Raw genomic sequence first — 16918 nt, forward strand, 5'->3', positions numbered from 1 at the left:
AGTTGTATTTTCATACATATGCATTTCATATGTATTCATTGCTATGGGTATATACAAATTTATGTTTGTTTATTTTTAAAACTCCAAAAAAGAAAAAAATGCCTGCTGGAAGACGGAGGACTTAACCTGGCATCTGAATGTACATAGTGAAGATGCCAGGCAGATCTCCCTGGGCGGGTATTCCACAGATGTGGGGCCCACCATATTATAAGCTGTTTGTGTTCAATCATCTTATACAGCAGAAACCCTGCCGAGTGAAGAAAATGGCACCCCCAAAGAACACAGGTTTTCTGAGGACTCAATGGATTCTGCACTTAATTCAGTCAATCCTTCAAGCCCTAACTGCCGTAATTCCACTGAATATCGTATCTCAGGGAGTGCAGCCTATTACAGGAATTCTCTTCCACCAGTGACTGCTACCTCAAACACAGCACCAATCCTACGGAGACTATCATCAAGTTCTGCTGGGAACAGCAGTTACTATGAAGTCAACAGGAACAGACTGCAGAGGAGGATTGAAGGTACACTTGAGCTTTTTAGAAAAGTGTGCTTTTCTCATCTACCACTCTACAATACATACATTCATAAAGTAGGCTCCAAAGGTATCTTGATATTCAAGGCAGTCAAAAACTTGCAAACTTAGTGGATATGCTAGAAAATAGAAATTTAGTTTACCTTACCTTGCTCTACTGATACTCCTCATGAGGGATGGGCTGGTTGTAGAAGATCCAATGCTGAAATGGCCAAATAGATGTTGAAAAAACTACCCTTGAGAGTATCTAGCCCCCTCCAGATAACTTTAGGTACTTGCCCCACTCTGCTCAATATCTGAGTTAGTCACCAGTTATTTTTCAGTTGTCCTCTCTATTGTTAAACATGCTGTACTTTAGTTGTATCATGGTGTAAGTTGTGTTGTTCAAGCCTTCCTAGCCTGTGAACACATGGTGAAATGAACATTGTTGCTACATTTCATAGGTGCCTGTCTACACTTTTTTCTTGTAGGAAGACCATCAAGTGTAGAGGAGCCTTATGGGCAACTATATGCAATTATTTATAAACAGAAAAAAAAATCACAGTATCATATTTTTCTTATATAGTCGTTAAATGTGAACACTTTCCTCTGAATACACCCTAAATGCATTCTTATGTATATTCAGCCGCAGTATGAATAATAGTAAAAATACTTAAGCGTTATTAAATGTAACCCTGATCACATGGAGAGGCACTCATAAGGAACAGTAGGGTAAAGTTACCTTGTGGTCCATTTTCTTTCTATCCATAAGTGGACATAAAAGCCTAAGGAACATACACACGTGTGTGTCCTTGTCCACATGTACTGGTTACGAAGACATTTCTGCCTTCTTCAGTTTCATTATTTTGTATATTTAAGCTGCAAGCTCTACAACAGGGCCTGACCTCAGTGCATTAAAACGGGAGCCTTCCCGCCTACACAGTAAGGACCCAACTACATGGTCGATAGATGAAGTGATGCGATTTGTGAAAGAAGCGGATCCTCAGGCATTAGCACCCCATGCAGAACTCTTCAGAAGACATGTAAGGAAGGTCTTTGTATTATTTCCTTTTTCTTTTTTGTATACATTCCAAAATTCAGTGTTTTGCACTACTTCGTAGTATAGTTGGGTTGAGAAGGGGAAAAGGACAATCTTATCAAAGTTTGAGATGCTATGGATTTTCTCCCTCCCCCACCACAATTTCCTTTAATTTTTTACAGCTTTTAAGAGGCCTGCTTGGAATGATCTGTTGTGATGGATCATATTCTGGATTGGACGTCTCACCAAAGCTGCTTATTTTTTCAAAGTAGAACCTGTCATGAATTAGGCTGTGTGGTGAAGTCCATTATTGTGTCATTTCATGGCAACCCTCCAGGGACTATGTAATCTTGGCATTTCTGTTTTTGTAGGTAATAACTCACCAGGCCTTGGGCTAAAAGTTATCCACAAAGTTTCCTGCAGTTTTGGGGTAGGACAAAGGCTTTCTTCACACAGAGCTTTTATCCTGCAATTGAGATTGCTCCTTCACGGAAGTTTGTGGGCTCTTTACATGACGCCATTAACCTCCAAGGCATCTCCTGCACTAAATGCCCTTTGTTCCGTTTTTAAATAGATCGCAGATAATGAGCTATCAAATTACCCCGTTGTGTTCCGCTTGAGTTCCCTCCATGAAAAGAGGAAAAGCAGCAAGAAGAGGAGCGAGATCAATGAAAGATATGGAAGACTCAGATATGGCAGAAGGAGGGGGAAAGGGGAGTGGGGGAAGCGGGTGAAAAAGGGAGTCGTCATGATCCTGCATGTAAAACAGAAGCAGAAAGCCTCGTTTTAAATGCAGGATTTTAGGCTGGTGTAGAGATGCCCATATTTAAAGGAGTAGACGTAAAAATCTAATTTTGTACTCAGTAGGTATAAGAGTTTGGGGCTATAACTTTCACACTTTTTGTCCAGTTTGGGCCCCAGAAATTTCAAAGCGACTGGAAGAAATCTACATGTATTAAAAAAAATGTATAGGAGCATCATGGAAAATATGCAAAATAGACAGTGTGTGTATGCATGGAATAAATGTTTTTCAGATTTTGCTTCAAGAAAAAAATAGGTCCTAGAACTCCAGGGCTTGATCTTTCAGGTACATATTATGCACCAAAATATTCCCCTTTCAGCCTGCGCTATCGGGGTATAAACGCTAGCTAGTGAAAAGTGTCATCCGCTCCCCTTTATTTTCTACTTGCAGTAACTCTCAAAGTATTTCCTGCTATGTGTACACGCCATTTTCACTCTATGTAAAAGTAGTTGGAGAGTCAATTAAATGACACTTCAGAATAATTTCTATAAGAATAAATACAACCTTGTTTTTTCATGGCAAAATAATTCTCCTCATTTACCAGCACTATAGAAAATTCATATATGCAAAGCTAGTGGAGGCAGTTGAACATGTTAATTTTGTTTAACATGGTAGGTAGTAATGCCTTCAGTGAGGATAAATGATGCAGGGAAATACTGCTGATACTATTTACATTTTGGTTCACATTTTAGTAAATATTTTCTTTAAAGTCTTCATTTCTGTGTTTCAAAATGACAACATTTTATTCAAAGTAATTCCCATCAGATATATCTTCAGTCTCAATTACAGGATTAGATAACTTTCTCTTTGACACATATACCAATTAGTGCAGGGTGGCCCAGATTCATAACTGCAACACCTTCCTCCTTGATATGCAACTACAGTATATTATGTGGTTCAAGTCTTTCTGTCATCCAGGTGGTAGCAAGCACCTTATCTTCAAAATCATCAGGCAGTATCCCATTAGGCACCAGCACCACACTAAATTTCATTGCACTCACATAAGCTACCTCTAACATTGCGCTAAAGACACTTCACACTAGTGCAATGTAATTTACATTAGTGGTAGTGCTGAATACTATGCTGCCTAGGGATGTACGAAAGTCACTTACCTTGCCCGAAATTTGATTCGCGGTGGGGGGGAGGTGCTCCGTCCCTCCCCCTGAAATTCTGGCTGGGGGGGAGGCGCTCTGTCCCTCCCCCCTGAAATTCTGGCGGGGGGGAGGCCCCGTCCCTCCCCCCCCCGAAATTCTGGCTGGGGGGGAGGCGCCCCATCCCTCCCGCCGCAAATCCTGGCTGGCCAGGAACGCAAATGGCGGCGCCCATGGGTGCCGCCATTTGCGTACGCGTGGTTTTGTTTTGTTTTTTTAACTCAGCTGTGATAGGCTACCTAAACATTTACGTAGCCTATCACGGTATTTTTTAAAAATCTAGCCGTGATAGGCTACGTAAACGTTTACGTAGCCTATCACGTTTTTTTGTTTTGTTTTGTTTTTACTGGAAATGGCAGTGGCGGTAGCCGGTCGGAAGACCGTCCGCCGCTGCCGAACCGCCGCCAGAGCCGCCGCCGCCAGGGACATTCGCACAAGGTAAGTCCCGTCCCGAGGGGGGTGGGGGGCAAACCGTTTCGCCACCGATTTCGGGGGGCCGAATGCGCTGGCATTCGCCCTCCCCGAGATTCGTGGCGAAATTCTCTGACATCCCTAATATTGCCCACTGGTTTTCAACACGTGGGTTGGGACACCCTGGGTGGCGGCTTGACCTAAGGTGGGTCATAACAGCAGCACTACCACCATACAGATATTTGGTAAAAACGTTTATGGTAAATCCTGGGTCTGAAAAGATTGAAGACTACTCTTCTAAATGCCATTCATGGCCAACAAGTGAAGGAGCATTATAGCAGCTTGATAGTTTGCTCTTTTGCAGTGCTGGTACAGAGCATCACACATTGGTGGCATGTTCTGCTAAAGAAATGAGGATCATGCTATGCAGGACATGCTGTATCAGAGATAATTTAACATTTGGTGATGAAGCTAGGCTGTATAAAAGACACCAACAAATTTCAAGCACAAAATAGGTTGATTCTTAGTGTAAAGTCTTTCCCAAGTTCAATAAAAGCAGAAACTGTTCATTTTCACATGCTGACACAAATGCTTTTTTTCTTCCTTTACCATAAAAGGCACTTGTTAAATCACACCCTGTAAATGTGTGGAATCCAATAAGAGATGTGCTGGTCTAGAGTTACAGTGACATTTTGTGAATCAACAGCATAGCTTTATCAGCCGGGGGGGGGGGGGGGTTGACAGGAAGTTGTGACTTGAGCCCAACATTTACAATTGCAAGAACTGTATTTGGGCCTCCAGATTACATTTTGACAGTTCCTGGCACCATGTTCCACACTGCATCACATTCTTCACTGTCACAACTTAAAATGTCAATGGATTCTGTCTGTGACTGAATCTACTTAAACATTTCCCCCCCAATACATTTCTATCCCACTTTTCAGAGAGAGACTTTCACAAAGTGGCTTAGAAACAATAAGGGTGCTGGGGATAAGCACATAGTAATTTACAAAAACAACACTATCAGTGAGGAAATTATGCCAAGTTAGAGATTGAGCATGGAGCACATGTATTAGCTACTCAGGAAAGACCAGTTTTGAACAAATACGCTTTATGCTTTTATAAAGGCTTGCACTAAAGGTGTAAGGTGCAAAGCAGCAGGGAGTTCTATAGTTGAGAGGGCAGCACTGAGAAAACTCTTGTAACTAACCACTCTAGCCAGTCTAACGGTAGGCATGTGAAAAGAACCATTGACAATTATCTAAACATATGGTCAGGATCGCATAGGTGAAGGTGCATAGCGAAGTCCTTTCCCTGTGCTATGTAAACTGTGAGATTCTCACTTGTAGCAGTTTACAAATTATTTCAGCACAGGTATCTCCTCTACTCATTTTGGACCCTCTGGGGCTAAAACTAGACAAAAAGCATGGAACTTGTATCCCCAAATGCTTACACTGACTGGGTACAAAATTCAGTTTTAGCACTGTTCCTTTAAATGTATCCTACCAAAAAACTGCAGGAAATTTTGCAGAGAACTTTTAACCCAAGACTGGCGAGCTATTGCCTGCAATAAAATGCAAAGATAGTCATCCATGTGGGATGATGCCATGAAATTAATTTTCTAAATTAACTTTTGGTGAACTGGAAAAAATTATAAATCTGACATAGTGCTCATTTTCTAAGGTTCTGTCTATATGACGTATTAAGACTCCAAAGGTTTTATCAGTCTACTACTGGCCACCATATCCTAGTTTTATATTAAGAAGTAGCTTCAATTAAATTAGTTATATTAAAATTTCACCTACCTCTGAAAATGAAAACAAGGAAGAAATATGGCTGTTTCCTGGAATACAGCTGTGGTATTAATAGGGAACAAGGCTACAAATGGTTGGAAACTGTAATCAGCTATTGCCAGTGTTTCTATCATTTCTCCCCCCCCCCCCACACCCTTTTATATGGTCTCTGGCAATCTGTCAAGTAGTCGGTGATATAATGGGGATTTTTTGTGTATAGCAGATATATGTGGCAGCTCTGCTGTAAATTATAGTCTTAGATATACATTTTAACCCTTCTACCATTCTTATACTATCAATCAGACTGACCCCTTTAAAGTCCTAGCTGGAAATAAAGGTGTGATTTGATTAAAAAATGACTCCAGCTTAATGGTGTGCGTTTGCGTGTAGAAACATATACTGGCAGCACATTCCAAAACTGTAGTCTGACACGCAAACTATTGGGGTACACTTGTCCCCACAGTGTTCACAGAAGAAAAACCAGACAGAAGCAAAAAATGCCTAAGGCTCATAGTAAATAATGGAAGGGCTCCAGTATACCTCAGTAGCCTAATAGGGTTTTTTTTTTCTTTTTTTCAAAAGAACATTGCAAATAACAAATCAGTGTTGCAAGTTTGCACTATGAGAGTGTTAACTCCTGTGTCAAGATAAATCCAAGTTAGAACAGAATTAACACCCTATGGTGGGAATAGAAAGCCCAGCACCATCCATGTTTTGTACTACAGCTCCCATAATCCCTGACATTGTCTGATGAGAGTTGTAGTCCAGCATATCTGAAAGGTACCAGATTGTCTATGCAGGGTAAAATGTACTCCTGGGGTCCAACGGACCCCTGCCATCCTGTAAAATGTGTGTGTGTGTGTGTGGGGGGGGTTGGTTGGTCCAAAGCTCTTTAAGTACTATAACTAGATTTAAAAAATGGAATTTATGATACAAGCAAAAACTGTTTACCCTACACTTTTTGGAAAAATTGCTGGGGATAAAATGGACCCCAGTTAGCCTAGGCATTTGGAAGTTTCACCTTTCATTCCTTTCAATAGCAGAAAATTGGACTCCTGGTAACTTAGAAAGTTAAACATCATTTGTTTAAAAATTAAAACGGGGTAAAGAGTTGAAATAGCACAGAACAACTGATCCCATAATTGTTGAGGAGTACACGGAGTATAAAGTGGCTCAGGTTTGCTATAAAAAGTTCTACACATATTTGGAACAACTGCTGGGATCCACTGCATTCCTATTAGCATAGGATTAAAGAAAGCGCAGCAGTAAAAGAAAATTCCTTCCCAAAGATGCTCATTGATATGTTTGTAATCAGCTATGGCTGCTGGTTTTCCCAATCAAACTGTAAACAGTAGGTTTGGATCCCTTTCCCCACTAAATAAGGTATATTCCTTTTTAAATATTTGAATAATTTTCCAACTCAGTATGCCTGCACTATGCCTCTGAAGCAGTTCTGTCCACTTCTTGGGGGGTGGGGTCTTTAAAGAGAGGTATAATTTTGCCCAATAGAACTCTGTGAAGCCAACCCACTTGTACCAATTTCAACTAAAAATGCGGTTGTGTTTAACTAAGGTTATTCTGGGTAGATTCACATTGCAGTCGAGGTCCCATTGGTTGGATAAAAATTGGAATGCTGACCATTTACATAATGAGATATAGTAACTTGCCCAGTGTTGAGATGCATGACATTGCTCAGAGTATGACAGCAGAGAATATTAAGTAATACCTAAACTTATTTTATTTAGTCAAAAAGAAAGTAACTCATGAGTATATACTTATTCTGAAATTCTCCTTTTTCATTTTTATTTAATTGAAAGCAATTTTCTAAGTAGAACAGATTTTTGTATGTTCTTGTTATCAAGTTGTTGATGAGACAATAAAAAGGTGTAAGCTTCAGAATTTAGATTATAATTTGTCAACCTTTTCATGATTTCCCAAGGCTCTTCAAATTAGAATAATCTGTACTCTGTATCCTACTGTATATTGTTTAGGCTGTTACACAGAGACATATGTTTTTCAAATCCAATGCAGTGTTCTTCTTCCAGGATGCTGAAGCAAGATTTTACCAGTGCATTAATCACTATTCTCTTCTCTCCCCCCTCCACCCCCAGGAAATTGATGGAAAAGCTCTGCTGCTACTGAGAAGTGATATGATAATGAAATATATGGGGCTAAAATTGGGGCCAGCATTAAAGCTGTGCTACCACATCGAGAGACTTAAACAAGGAAAGTACTAGGCAGTGGATGCACAATGATAAGGTTACATGTTTAGTGGACAACCTCTCAGGCTCACAAAGATGGGGGGCACAATACAGCAGGAACCTTGCCTGATCAAGCGTCCTAGAAATGGATGGAATATAGCCCCATTCACTTCAGCAAAATAAGTTTTCAGCAGATTGTGTCCAGTGTTCTATTTAAAAAGCATTGTCCTAAACCATCATAGGTTGGCAGACATTTCTTCTCAAAATATGAAAATAGTTGTAAAGGGAAAAGTTTTACATTCTTGTATTTAATAACCTTTTTTAAAGGCGCAGGGAAAAGGCAGCATTGAGAGTATTTATGTTGGAAGCTGCAAAAAGTATTCTTGACTATTTGGCTTCAGCTGGTGAATTTTCATTCAGAACCAAAACAGCTGAATTCCAAAGGATTAAAAAAATAAATAAATCAGGATCTGAAAGTATTTGCAAAGGTGGTTGGATTAATATCTTAAAGCAGGAAAAGGTATTAAAGTTTGCAATGATTTCACCCCTCAGTTAACATTTTATATCTGGTGCTCCAGGAGATTCATATTCAGATTATGCTATATAGATTTCCATAAAGGGAATAGCCATATGAATTGTTCTGTATGCGTGTGCTGTGTATTTAAAAACAAATAAGCTTTTATAAAACTAGTTTTAAATTATGGGAGGAAACTTTGCAGTACGTTGACAATTTAAGCTGGCAATATTTCATTTTTGAGAAGGAGGTTCTCATGGCTCATTTGAGCATCCAATCCAGATTAATGAACAGATTTCCAGTTTGCTCACTGGAATACACCACCCATCATTTTTAAACATTCCATCTCTTTGCGGAGCTGAGCATGAACATATGTTCATGCACTTGTGTATTTATGTGTGTATGTGCGTGCGTGCATGTGTGTGTGGTACATGCATATATATTGTACATAGTGTTCATTTTTAAAAAAAGAAAAGTCTTTTAAAGGTACTTTTGCACTGTGACATAAGAAACTGTAGAGATCAACTTTTTAACAAGAAAAAAACCAAACATGCACAACACATTTTGGCCTCAGTTCACAGGTTGTTAGGCACAGTATCAAGCTATGTACATCCTGCTGTGCGCTAGGATCTCCACATAGATACCAACATGACACATGGCTAGATGGATGTTCAGACTGCCTGCTGGGGGCTAGGGTGGGGGAGGGGAAGAAAAGGGCCTAGATCCACTTCCTCTGTCACTTCAAAAGAGATGATTTCATGCTGTCAGGACTGACTATACAGAAGTCTGTTAGGTTCTGTATAGTCCTGAAGTGTAAAGATTTCTGCATGCACAGCTTTAAGTACTAGATGTAAGGATTTCATCCCAAAGCATCTTTTGCAGCATGTAGATGGCCTTTGCTGGATGAAAGTCAGCGTGTCCCCTTACTATTCATTAATGCCTGCCTGCTTTGCTTTCCATTTTGGAGGGGGAATAAGAAACAGTTGGTCAGTGGACAGGGGGATTCATATGGGGCAACTCCCTGCACTATGCAATATTCCTGGATTCTCATCATGTTCTGCTGAGCCATTTTGTTCTGGGAAAATTTCTGGAAAAGGGTGGGGTGGCTTTGTTCTGATTTCTCTCTCCCCGCCCCCCAGCTTCATTTAAATATATGAAAATGACAGTTTAAACAAAGAAGTTGAACTCTATGTGGATGTGTGTATTTTACCTAAACCTTGGTGCTCTTTCTATAAGCTACAAGAAGTGTGGATGGTGAAACATTTTGCTGTCACTGCCAATATAATATCAGGGACAATTGTGTACATTTTCTGTGTAGGGAACCGAATGTACTGTATGTGATAGTACAAGTGATGATAGAAAAGATGTAGTCCTAAAAGGAGGATAGATTTTATATTTCTTATTGCCTTTTTTATATCAAAAGCTTCTAGTTAAATAAAAGAGTATTTTTTACACATTAGTCAATGGAAAATGCCTTGCTTATTGGTATACTAATTACTCAGGTTTAGCAAAATACTGCAAATTCATAAAACCATTGTCAGATGTATGTATTTCTATAAATTACTGCAATGTGATTTAAAATAAGACACACTTTGGAGGTGTGTCTTATTTTATGAGAAGCCTGTTATTAATATTCATTATGCCAGCTAAATAGTTGCTTCTAATAAGACTGCACAAACCATTTCAGCAGCCCAGACATAACTTTACAACACGGCTGCAGATACAAAAGCTCATGCATATGTTTGGAATCAAGCTGGAAGGGCTGCAATATATTTTACATACCCTTCATATGCATGTATCCCTCAGTAGACATTACATAAGCACACACAAATGTATCTCAGAGAAAAATGAAAGCATGGTATGATAGCAAATACTTGGCATATATACTGGTGGCTGTGCTCTTTAAGACAGCACATACAACCATTTTTTCCACAGTTTTTGGCTAAATGCCTTAGACAGCCAGCGAAGGAGTTGTCAAATCGCTTTTTGAACTTGAAAAAAATCACACGTGTGCAAAGTTACCAGCACCTCCATTCCGTACTTGGATCACCTTTTCGTCTCTAATGTCGTACTTCTGAATGCTGTTTATATACAAAATAGAAAGCGGAAGAAAGACATTGCAAAATCTAATGTACATTTGAATCAGTGTGGCTCATTCCACTCACTAATACAGAATATTCAAAAGTGTATTAGAATATGAAAGAAATCAAAACTTTGCATGCATGTGGTTACTGGATGAAAAATATCACAACTAGTACAATTAATTTTATATGCGTTACAAATGGCTTTTTAATGTTTCATATAAAACCTTTATAAAACAAGATTTTAGTCTCTCTCATGCATTTTGCCCATGTGGTATATTTGTTATTATTGAATAGTGCAAAGGCTGTGTATTGCGTCATATACACACACCTGCGCATGAAACAAGAATGCCCACTGAAATTTAACCTTGTATCATAGCATGATATCAAAGTCTGTCAAATGTTTGTAACAGAATATATTTTTTATCCTTTATTTTCAACTGGATGTTTTCATCTAAGCAGAAAATAAAACTTGTTCAGTGTTTACTTGTCAGTTCTTTTAGTGATGTCATGTACACCAGTTTAATGTAAATCTGTAATTGCACAATCTAAATTCATTCTCCACCCTGTCAGACTGTTAAAAATGCTTCGGTAAGACGATAGTTGAATTAAATGAAATCCTTTAACACACACACTAATTCTAGACTGTGTGGTTAGGCTTTCAAACAACTGACACACACTATCTATCTGCAGTACATTGCAGTTCCAGGATTGGATGCAGGTTCCCTTTCCTTGACGGAAGGGTTCCACTCACAGAAGGTGCCTCCATCCTAATCTGTTTCTCTTTCCCTCTCCCCACACCCCTTTCGCACCACAGCTCACGCCATTCAGCCTAATGCTCTATAGCATTTTCAGGGGGCTGAAGAGTCTGCTGTGGAAAGGAGGTGGTGGGGAGGTTCATGTTCACCAGTTGCACGTGCCTAAATCTGGATCCAACCCCTAGACACAGAAATTACACAAACTCCTATTATCAAGTCCTACCCACTGAAGGAAAAAATGGTCTCTGACAAATCTGAAGTTTAATGCTTTTTAGAAAGGAAGGGGGAGGCACCAGTGCTTTTAATGGAAACATGACGAGATTATGTTCAAGGGCTCAGATTAAAGTGTGTTTTTGCATTAAATGATGTTTTTGCATAATGCACACAGTGTCTTCATTGTTGGGAGAGGCTAAAATCAAAGCTAGAAGGAAATTTTGTTAGCCAGTGCTTTCCTTATGCCACATCTAAGAATAGAACAGAGGTTTCAGAAGGTTTCCCAGTAGTTTGGTATAGATTTGAGAAAGTGTTACATGAACAGAAGTGCCCAATCTTGAGCATACGTGAGATAACACAAGGGAGGGAGTCTAGGTCAGTGGCAGAGCACATTTTACACGCAAAGGGTCCCAGGTTCAGTCCCCAGCAGCTCCAGCTAAAGAGTGGAAAAGAGCCCTACTTGAAAACCTGGGGAGCTGCTGTCACCCACTGTAAATAACACTAGACTGCCAATCTGTTGGTCTTCACCACTCTTAAAAGTATTGATAGGTGAGTGGAGGGCAAGCCTTTCCCTCTTCTGTGGGGATGTCAGCAGTGGCAGTAGTCAGTGTCCAGGTGAGGTCCAGTGCATCACTGTATCAAGAGCATGTCAGGCTTGGACCTAATCAGACTTGGCCATTGCTACAATTGTAACTGTTGACACAGCTTTTCACTCCAGGCCACTTGCTTTTCTATCCATTTTTGTGCACATCTCCCCTAATACATGCATTTTTGTATGCAATTTTGCCCATTACATTTGTGCAAGCAATTTGCCTATAATGCATTTCTGAACGTTATTTTCACAAATTATTTTTTTATTGGAGAACATTGCAAAATTAGGAGAAGTGCAAATTTTGAAGGGTAATTGGTTTGGTGCACATATTGGTTTGAATGTGTGAAATAAGGTGAGTTCACATTAAAATGCAAGCCCAGCAAATTTCTCCCCCATCCTTAGAGCCTTCCTAGATGTAACCATAATAATAATAATAATAATAATAATAATAATAATAATAGCTTTGCTATGGGCACTATCTTTTGTCTCGAGACCAAGAAGAGCATGTTAAAAGAAATCCAAAGGAAGTATTAAAGGAGACACTGTAAGTCAACAAGTGTTGAGTGAGTATATATGCTCATTGTGAGGTGGGAGATTAAGTCTCTTGTTGCAATAAAGGAAGAAAAAGGCACATGTTAAAAAAGGCGCATACTAAAAAAAAAGTTTAGTAAGTATCTGTGACGGCCACAGAATTAAAGGAAAATCCGCAGGAGGCTGTCACCAGCTGCCTAAAAAACAACCCATATGATAGTAGGGTTGGAAGGGATATAAAAGTTCATTTGACCCAACCTCTAACAACATGGTTGGTGTTCAAAATACTTAACTGATTACCCATATCCTGGTTATACTGTGCCAGCCTCAAAAATGTAGCACAATATATATTTTTTTAGTAAGTTATTCTTACCGATATCTTGTAACAAAGGCATTCCACTGCCCTGATACGAGGTTTCCTTGCTGATTATAGTTATTTACAATGAAATCTAAGCATCAAGTTTTTATTTCTCTTAAGATGTCGCTGTGACAAAGACTTGTTTTCTTCCCAAAGGATCTTGATCAATTATGCATGCCCAGCTTAATATTTTAAAGTACTGCAGTTGATGATTTTTAGAAGTTATAATAAAGTTTATATTGCACAATGTCATCTCCTAACAGAGATATTCAGAGCTACAAAACACAACCAACATACTTGAATTAAAATGCAACACAACAAAATAACCCCAAAAGGCATAAAACCAGAAACCAAGGGAGCCAGAATTAAAAACAAGCATCACACTCTAACCAGCAGTAGACCCAAAAGCCTGTTGGAAAAGAAAGGTCTTCAGACCTTGACAGAAGACAGGCAAGGAGGTAGAAAGACTAATCCTTCATAGAAGCAAAGGAGGCTCTCATCAAAGCAGGCAGATGAACATGGGAAGAAGCAGTCCTTCAAGTAGCTTGGCCTCAAAATCTTCAGTTTTAAAGGTAGGTAACCAGCACTTTTGAGTTGCACTTGAAAATGGACTCACAGCTAGTACAGACAACACAATAAAGTAACTTGTTCCCAACACTTGGCACTGCTCAAGATTCTGCACTGATGGAAATTTCCAAGTAAGTTTTCAAGGGCAGTCCCACATAGAGTGAATTACAGTAGTCTAATCAAGATGCAACAGGATTGTGGCCTGGTCTAATGAAGCCAGAAAAAATCAGCTGGTGCACCAGCAGAAACAGCAAAAGCACTTCTGGCCTCAGCCACCACCTGAGCATCTAGTAATAAAGCTGGATTGAAGAGCACCTCTAGACCACAAACATTATCTTTTAAGGGGGGGAGGTGCAAACCCATCCAGAGTAGTCCAGCATCCTATCCCTGGCCCAGTAGGCTTCCTGTCCACTAACACCACTGTCATCTGGATTTAATTTCTGCTAATTTACTGTCATCCACTTCGCTGATTGCAAGGACTGCTTCAAAACTTCCACAGCATCCCCAGATTGTGATGGGGAAGAGAGAGAGAGAGCTATGTGTCATGTGCATATTGACGGCAACCTACCCCATCCTGCCCAGATCTCCCCCAGTGGTTTCATGTATATCAAGGCTACACAGCCTTTTTTTGGATCACATTGCGTGCTAGGTGGTCTATTGAAGACTGCATGCCAAGAAGGGGGCAGTGCCCTTTATTTTCCACTGCATTCCATTGTTTTCCTTTTAGCTAATTATTTTCCATTGCTCTCCTTTCCCTCAAAGATTCCCTCCACCTCCACCACGCCCCACAATTAGGCAGTGAAAAGCACATTTTTTTAATGTTGTGGTAAACACCATGGAGCTACACTGGTTTATTTATTTCCCAATTTAATTTCATATATTTTATTCTTCTAACTTCCACTTTGCTTTTCCTTTCCCTCAAATGCCTCCCCCTCCACCAGCAAGTGAATGTTTTGCCTTTGGCACTTGCTTTTGAAAACTGCAGTAGCGCTCAGAGGGCAGGCTGCCAGTGTCAGCTAGAAACCAGGACAGGAGCAGGCTGCCAGAGCATCAGCTAGCATGGGCTCTGTTCTTGGACGGCAGCAGGCCTCCTGGAAGTGACACTGGGCAGCAGCTGATCAGAGGAGGAACGGCGGGGATTGGCATTGGGGTGTTGGTGTGGGGGCAAAATTGGCTGCAAGACTGGCCGGTGGCTGCTTCTGTTTAAAGTAAAAATTTAAAATGTGGGGGCACAAAAAAGACCTGGGGTAGCTTTTTGCAGATCACGGGTAGTACAGCATTATGTATATGTTAAAAAGCATAAGAGATAAAATTGAACCCTGCAGGACACCGTAAGCCAACAGCCAAGGTGCTGAGCAGAAGTCCTCCAGGACCCACTTCTGAAAGCTGCCACTGCAAAACAGTCTCTCCAATCCTTATCCCAGGACCAGAAGTTGGTCCTGATACCAACTGATATCAGGACCACAGTTGATGGTATCAAAAGCAGCTGAGATGCACTGCTCCGTCTAGTTCCCAGCCAGATCATCAATTAGAACAACCAAGGCTGTTTCCCTCCGAAAACTAGGGCAGAAGCCAAATGAAATGGATCAATATGATCAATTACACCCAGGAATTCTTGGGTCGCTACTATATGCTCACAGCTTACCCCAAAACGGAAGATTTGACAAAATCCAATGGTTATAAAGACATTAGGGTCTAAAGATGGCTTCCTCAAGACAGGATATACTGCTGTCATTGTAAGGCAGGATAAAATACAACTCTCACATAAAGAATTAATTCTCATCACTAACTTTGCCAGTCTCCCCCATGCACCCTCACCAACTGTCTTAACATGCCAGGACAGGCAAGGATTGAGCACACATGTTGATGCCCTTACTGATCCAAGAATCCTATCTACATCCCTCAGCTGCACAAGCTGTAAATAACCTATAATTACAGGACAAGCAGATGCAGAAGGTACATAAACTAGCTCTGTTAATGAAGTTGGCAAAGATAAGTGATTTTAGTTTTTGTGAACAGCCCAGAGAGCTTCAGCTATTGGGTGGTATAGAAAATAAATAACCATGAAGTTTCTTACAAATTGGTCACAATGGGCTACCAAACTGTTCCTGTGGACCCTGCTGTTCCAGCCCCAAAAGTTCCATTAGCGGTTTTGCAGATGCAATGGTGGCAGTGACATCCATTTTCTTCCCTGCTACGTTGTCTAGATAATGGCTTCTAACCTGGTTCAGTCAGATCCATCACGAGTCTCCGTCCACCATTGCTCGAGTTCTCTCCCCACTAGTTTCATTACTGACAGATCTTCTGAAAAACAAGGAGCTACCTTGGCTCGATGGGTGAAGAGAGAACGCTCATGAGCAATCTTTTTAACAGACTGGGTCATTACTCCATTCCATAGATGGGCCAAGGCCTCAACAAGGCCACCACCCATGTTGGTAGGAAAATCTCCCAGCACCATCAGGATTCCATGAGGATCCATAAGCCTCTGAGGGCAAACCATTTTAATTGGTTCCCCATCCCTGAAGAGATTAGTGGCAAGTCTAAAGCCTATGTCAAACCTTTCATAATATAAAATTTCACAGCGTCAATCTTTTAGTTATGGCTCAAAAATCAATAAAGTCACTAGTATTAGAACAGTGACTTCAGATGCAGTGTATGTCCTATTGTCTATTATTATTTCTCATTCATTCATTCATTCAATTTATGGTTTGCCTTATAGCTGAAGCTCTATGGCAAACATATATAATAAAAACAAATACAATAAAACCAATGATAAAACACATTAAATACATTTAAAAGAACAATGATTTAAAATAGTTTTTTTAAAGGGTTGGCAACTGGCCCCAAAGACTGAGTACAAGGCAGAGGTGGGGTGTGAGCACCAACACACTAAACTCCTTCTTTGAACCTTGTGAAAGTTTGAGGCCTACAGAGACAAGGAAAGGAAAAAGGTCAGGCCTAGAAGCTTGGAGGTTTTGTTGTTGTTGGGAGGGGGTATCCCTGAGAGGAGTAGTTTCATTTCCCCAGTTAACTTTCATTTCTTCAAGGTTGAAACAATACTTTCGGTTTTGAAGGAGAAGGATATACAAAGAGAGCAAGACAGCCAGTAAGAACAAAGTTGGGGAGACCAGAGCCTGAAGAGGGAGCCTGGATAAGTTTAAGCACAGCTATGGCAAAGGAACTTGCATTTTGCAACTCTTATTTTCTCTCAGTACCTTTTATATCACTCTGCTCTATTGTGTAAATACCTTTAGTTGTGATTTGCTTGCTTTAATTTACCAGTAAACTCTTGTGGTTAAACCCTGTGTGTAGAGTGTCAATCACCCTATACCTACAGCCTAAACCCCACGTTATTGGAAAGGGGAAGGTAAAAGAAGGAAGGTGGGACTCTTAAGG

General features: G+C 40.2%; 1 protein-coding gene across 2 annotated transcripts in view; it reads left to right on the top strand.

Annotated features, from left to right (window-relative positions):
• SCML2 (Scm polycomb group protein like 2) overlaps positions 1 to 10987 on the top strand; it is a 60594-nt gene extending 49607 nt beyond the window's left edge. The window contains exons 13-15 of one of the 2 annotated variants that reach the window (XM_084844073.1): positions 240 to 521; positions 1391 to 1554; positions 7819 to 10987. In XM_084844073.1, the coding sequence (XP_084700199.1) occupies positions 240 to 521; positions 1391 to 1554; positions 7819 to 7944 (572 nt within the window). In that variant the 3' untranslated portion in view covers positions 7945 to 10987. The remainder of the gene's footprint in view (positions 1 to 239; positions 522 to 1390; positions 1555 to 7818) is intronic. The other variant, XM_084844074.1, reaches the window with a different exon arrangement.
• The last annotated feature ends 5931 nt before the right edge of the window (positions 10988 to 16918 follow it).

Source organism: Heloderma suspectum, chromosome 3 (genome assembly GCF_057233095.1).
Source record: "Heloderma suspectum isolate Gila_16-S chromosome 3, 16-S_ref, whole genome shotgun sequence".
Taxonomy (NCBI): Eukaryota; Metazoa; Chordata; class Lepidosauria; order Squamata; family Helodermatidae; genus Heloderma; species Heloderma suspectum.